The sequence below is a fragment of the Anarhichas minor genome, unplaced genomic scaffold (assembly GCF_050575085.1).
Source record: "Anarhichas minor isolate MPS153535 unplaced genomic scaffold, ASM5057508v1 ptg000004l, whole genome shotgun sequence".
NCBI classification, from domain to species: Eukaryota; Metazoa; Chordata; class Actinopteri; order Perciformes; family Anarhichadidae; genus Anarhichas; species Anarhichas minor.
This window is the reverse complement of record NW_027466450.1, coordinates 5113621-5119620: the sequence shown is the minus strand read 5'-3', so window position 1 is coordinate 5119620 and position 6000 is coordinate 5113621. Positions and strand designations below refer to the sequence as shown.

Below are 6000 nucleotides of genomic sequence, written 5' to 3'. Positions count from 1 at the left end.
ATAGTTTGTAGTTAATCTGAATCTAGTAGTTTAATGTTTGTTTTGGAATTGTAGTTAATTGGACGTATAACGTAGCAGAAAATGGAGATAGTCAAATATATTAGTACCTCAAAATTGACGAAGAGCACGAGAGTTTTTGAGTATGAAATACCCCCCCCCCCCCCCCCCCCCCATGCCTAATATGTGGACATTGTATTTGTCTCAGGTCCTGACTATTAGTCGTTGATACAGAACATCATCATTTCTAGATGTAATTTCTACTGACTTCTACTATTTTCTTCAGGATAATTCCAGTGTGAGGACAGAAGCATGATCCTCAGTCCTGGCCAGCCCGAGTCCGACCTGTCCTGGGGACAAACGGACACGGTGACCCTTCTGGACACTTTCAATGTGCAGTGTGGTTCCGTGCCAGCCGAACTCGATGATGGTAATGGCAAGGCGCGCTCCGTGCACGTGCCCGCCCTCAGCAGGGAGGAGAAGAGGCGGAAGAGGCGCGCAACGGATAAGTATCGATCTGCGCACGCCACCAGAGAGCGCGTCCGCGTCGTGGCCTTCAACGTGGCCTTTGCAGAACTGAGACAGCTGCTCCCAACGCTCCCACCAGATAAGAAGTTGTCCAAGATTGAGATCCTGCAACTCGCGATTTGTTACATCTCCTACCTTAACCACGTGCTGGATGTTTAGGAGGACCAACAGGAGGATGGACTGAGGCAGGATGACTGTTCACACCACAGATGAAGGATTTCTGTACATTAATACCCGTAGATATGGGGAATGCCCTGGGGTTATAAGGTCATATTAAACTAATGGCACATTAGACTGTCATGCATCTTAATCATGGTAACATCACATTAGTATTTCATCATCGGAAATAGTTGCCGGACTGCAGGCTTACTGTCATCAACAGGATGAAAAGAATGGACATATTTTGAAAGGTGCTGTATATTATATTGTTGTAGCCAAACTACTGAAACATTGCAATGCTTGACCTTAAATTTGTTGCCAGTTATGTGACTTTTCTGTGTGCACTAATTTGTAAATATATTTATTTCAGTTGCACAAAAGATATTCTACTGGACGTCTGTATAAAATATAAAAGAAACATTTTAGATGCTGTTCATCCCAGTTATCTTTCAATATTTCTGAACAAAGAAGTTTCTTATTTGAAGACCTTACCAATAGATTTCATCTTACGACGTGTCTTCTGAAAGCTTTTTTTTTTTGTAGCTCTATTCATTTCAAGTAAAGCCATGAAGGGAAGCTATTACAGCTGTTCTTCTACCACATGAGGTCTTGGTATTTGTTGGGGTTTCTCTCCCTCTGGATGGGGCAGGTGTTTCTCCAGACAACCATACTACCGCCATCTGTCTCCTTCCTCTCTGGGGACACACACGCACACACAAGTGGACATACATACAAATGATTGAGTAAAGTGAACGTATACCAAGACAAGAGACAAAGAAGTGGTAACTCTTTGCTCAATGTTTTGGGATGAATGCCAACATGATTTGATTAAGACTTGGATTTTTCTAACTTTAGCGCAAAATATCAAATATCAAAGCAAAGCAGTCCGTTAGACTGTTATCTGAGGTTATTCTGAGTGTTTTTTACATTATGCCCAGGCTTTGCAAATTCCCAAAATACGGCTTTTATGTTTTCTTATGAGATCAGGCCGTGGATACAAACTCTTGCACGTCCCTTTGACTTTTCTCTCCATTAGTCAGAAGCCGTCTGTGCTCCCTCTCTCATCCCTTTATGTGAGTCTCTGGTGTAATGTGGCCCGAGGGGCTTGAGGTATTGTTCATGTCCACTCCAGCAGTAAGAGTGACAGCCCTTTGTCTGAACACTGCACAGTTCACACACTACACACTTGGACTACACACTGGATACAATAGGTATGTTGGGAGGAGAGGAGGACAGGCCAAGCCTAACATCAGATTCTAAGATAAATGTGGCAGTGGAAGCTGTACATAGATGGCTATTTATATTCTGTAGTTTTTGCCAAAGTGGGTCGAATACTAAAACTAGGCAAGAACTGTAAGCTATTTAAGTCTGCATACAGCTCTAACACACGCCACAGGCTATGTTTGGAAGGAGCAGCACTGCCCTCTGATGGAGATAGGGGGAGATTTAACTGTTAAAAGTTAATATTCTATTCTGAACAGGCCTTAAAATGTTTTGATGATATTCAAAAGTATAGCTATTTGTGTTTTGTTTATGCCTTGAGCCATTGAAAACCCTGCTTTATTTGCTTTTAGCTGTTCTGGAGCTTTCGATCATATCACATGAGATTCGTCAGCAGATGGAGTTCAGTTGTTATGAGATTGTAGTTGTTCAAATGTCTATATTGTTCATGTTAGCTAGTTAAAAGTAAAATAATAAATAGAGTTGATCTGTCGATATCAAAAGCTCTAGAACATTTACTAAATGGGGTGAGATTATTTTGTCAGTTGCAGTCTTGAATGTCAAGAATAAACTCAACGTTGCTGTATTGTGTACCACTGATATTAATCTGGTTGTTGTTGTTGTTGTTGTTGTTGTTTACAAACACCACCATCCTACCAGCTCTTACCTTCCGTTGCCCTTTTTTCCTGTGTGCATATATGGTGAAAACTGCCTCTTTCCCTCACATTTTGTCTCTGTTGTCTGTTTAGAGATGAAATATCTTTTATTAGCCAATATGTCCAAGGAATTTGTGGCAGAAGTATGCCTTCCAAACTTACTCTGTTTCTGTCTCACAAAATCCAGGTGACTTGTCTTGAACCTGAAAGTGCGCTGCTGTAAAGCCTTTGACACCAAAACTTCTAGAAATTGTATTTCTGGGATGACACTTATCAGGTGTGTAATCACATGTAGTTGGGACCTTCCTTTCAAGACAGGGCCTCAAGATCAGGTACTGAAGCTGGACCCAAGGCCTTTACCACGTCAGTAGATACTGTGTTATAGTCATGCATACACCCGTTTCCCCAAATGATATTACAATCACCACAAAACAGATACAATACAGTGAACCTGGTGGTCTTGGGTCTCAGTGCACTCGCAACAGCATGTACAATACATTTATGTACGATATATTTTTATGGGTTTTTTTTTGACAAAGAAAATTCAATGAAGTACCTACAAACTAAAACAAATTACATCTTCTCGTTCTCCCTCATTAAAAAAAAAAACATTCAGTGAATCTGTAAATTTCACAAATTTCACAACTGGATACAAAATGTCTCCTACTTTACTGAAAAGTCCATCCTCAGCGTGTGTGAACTGTGGTTTCATGTTTCCACATCACACTTTATTGGACCACATTGGCCTCAGTAGATGCGAGGCAATCATCTAAATCAGAGTTTAGGATAAGTACAGATACACTTCCCTCTTTCAGCACATTAATGACCCTCTAGTCAAACTTTGTACACACATCATTCTGCACAAGCTCAAACATCAAAGAGAAGTAACACATTTTTGAATGGAGGGTGATTTAAAAAAAATGTCACTGGGAACATGCACTAACTTCCTGCTTGTAGCAGATCTGAGTATGTAGTAAAGGACGACCTCTTGTGGGCTACAGCTGAAAATACAGATTTGAGTGCACTTGAAGTGTGTTGCACCTCCATGCTGCCTCCCTCTCTGGTACTGATAACCACAATGGCCAGGATCGTGTGAGGGAGCTGCCCCTGTCAGTGCGGTACAGCAGCAGCAGCAGCGCAGGAGCGCAGGAGCGCCAGATTCTCACCGAAACACTGATACCGAGACGCACGAAGAGGGATATGGCACACGTCTGAGACCGTAAAAAAGGTAGGTAAACGAATTGATTGTCGCGACGCTGCCGTTCATTTCACTGGGTATATCCTTGCCAAACGCCTGAGACACACGCAACCCCTCGCAGGAATTACTGATGAAGTTCAATGCTGCCGTCGTGGGGGGAAAAAATGGTTTCCTTCTCATCAGACAGCCTTTAGTCCTCCTTACCCATATTTATGTTGAGCCAACATCGCAGGCTACATGTGCCTTTTATGTAGACACTGCCCAGTGCCTCAAACGCATCAGGAGCCAACATAATGAATGTGATAGTGTATAATCTGCTGTGGTTAATGGTGTTCAGAATGTGACTGAAACCAGATCTGTTGTAAACCGAAACGGCATCTGTGTAATAGAAGAAGTAACATCACATCACTTAGCTCTCTCTTTCAGACCCAGGCGCCTGTAACATAAAGGGCGTATTAAGCTGCCGCTGCAGGGTGATGGTGTGTCTCGCCATCACCAGCAGCTGCCTGAAGAGCACACTGTGCACAGCTGGATGAGGTGTTACTGTGACTGAAGCCGCCTCTCGTGCCTCCTCTGACACCCTCGGCGCTGTCTCTCCCAGTATCTCAGAGTCATGATGCTGCAGTGAAACTGTGCTGCACCTGCAGCCATTTATTATTGATCGAGCGCTGATGGGACCTGAGCAGAGAGGTATAAGGGCACGTTAAGGTATGGGAACCCCTTGAATAGGTGACTCATCCCCTGGAAGCCATTCTTGCCATGAACGATCAAAAGAAAGTGTTGCCAGCAAGGCTTTTGTCATTGCTCTCTTTTGAACCATGTTTTTTTTTTTTTCTGCCACAAGTGTAATGAGAAGTGGAGCTACCTTTAGGCTACTAAGGAGTGTTAGGATCCAGCAAAGCTTGGCTAGCACGCTGTAACGCATGGTGCATTTTAGAGCAGTGTGCAGAAGTGTATTTACAGCCACAAAAGCACTTTTCTTAAGGTAGGAATGTACTGAGTTATCTCCCCACCGCCTCACTCCCTCTCCTTCTACTGTACTTTTATTTAGTTCCACATGAGCGGACCGAGGGGGGACTAAGTTTGCATTCCAGAGTACTGTGTCAGGTCTTAACGTTCTCCTTTTACTGTGGTGTGCGTAGGTGTGAGTGTGTGTGTGTGTAAGAACAGCAGGGTGGGAGTGGCTGAGACTCTCTTCAGTCACTCAAAGGTCACAGGTTTGCTCTCTTCACATATCTGACGAATACCTTTGTGCCAAGAATCAAATGTCAGAGTCAAACAATGGAAGGGAAATTACTAATGAAATAAGTTCCTAATGACATCATATGTCCCGTCGGTGAGGCCCACACAATCGTTTCCATGGGACTTTCATGTCTCCGGATCTTTGGCTCCGTTTGTGTGATTTTAGTCAGTTAACAGCGATGTGTGTTAATCAGCAGCTGTTCCTCTGGGTTATCCGAAGCCCATGGAGGGATTGGAGATTGTTATCACTATAAATAACACTGGCACACACTGTGTCGCCCATTGTTTGATTTGAAAGAGGTCTTACCCAGCTTACTCACATGTGTGTGTGTGTGTGTGTGTTTTATTTGCCACTTTCAAAGAACGTGTTTTACTCCACTAAAATAATATACAGCTGAAAGGATTTGTCAAAATGCCAACAATTGCATGACTTTTTTTTGTCTAACATGTGATAGTAAATTGAATACTGTTGGTTGGACAAGATGTCACCTTGTGCTCCGTCACTATAAATGATATATGCATGGTTACCAGTTAATAACAACGAATAAATGAAAAAGGAAACACAGCAGACTGCCGGCTGCTGCATCTGCAGATTATGGCATAATGCCACCAGTGCAGGGCGCACATGAAGGAAGGCACGAGGGCTAATGGGTGTGAAGGAGGGCACAGATGCCATGGTAACCACCAGGCCTCCTCATGTGCTCTAGATGAGCTAGGAGGCTGATCTGTGCCGTTTAGGCTGCCAGCATTGCATCGGGTATTTAATGAAATCTCAAATTCCACACCTCTCTTTCTCTGCCCGTTTTGGAGGCCAAAGTCCGTGAGGCCAAGGAAAAAATCTGTCATTTCTATGTGTTATTATTAATTGATGAGGTGGATCAGTGGGGAAAATGCCACAAAAAAACTAATCTTTTAGATGTTACCGGTCTCCCCATGGACTCCCACGCATATTTGTTGCAATAGTGCAGTCTGATTCTCTCTTTAGGATATAAATTTAAA

The 6000-nt window shown here is 43.1% G+C and overlaps 1 protein-coding gene across 1 annotated transcript; it reads left to right on the top strand.

Moving 5' to 3' along the window:
• Nucleotides 1-302: 302 nt before the first annotated feature.
• On the top strand, nucleotides 303-709 carry LOC142962696 (helix-loop-helix protein 2-like). The gene has a single exon (XM_076103313.1). The coding sequence runs from the start codon at nucleotides 310-312 to the stop codon at nucleotides 682-684; it is 375 nt and encodes a 124-aa protein (XP_075959428.1). The 5' UTR covers nucleotides 303-309; the 3' UTR covers nucleotides 685-709.
• The last annotated feature ends 5291 nt before the right edge of the window (nucleotides 710-6000 follow it).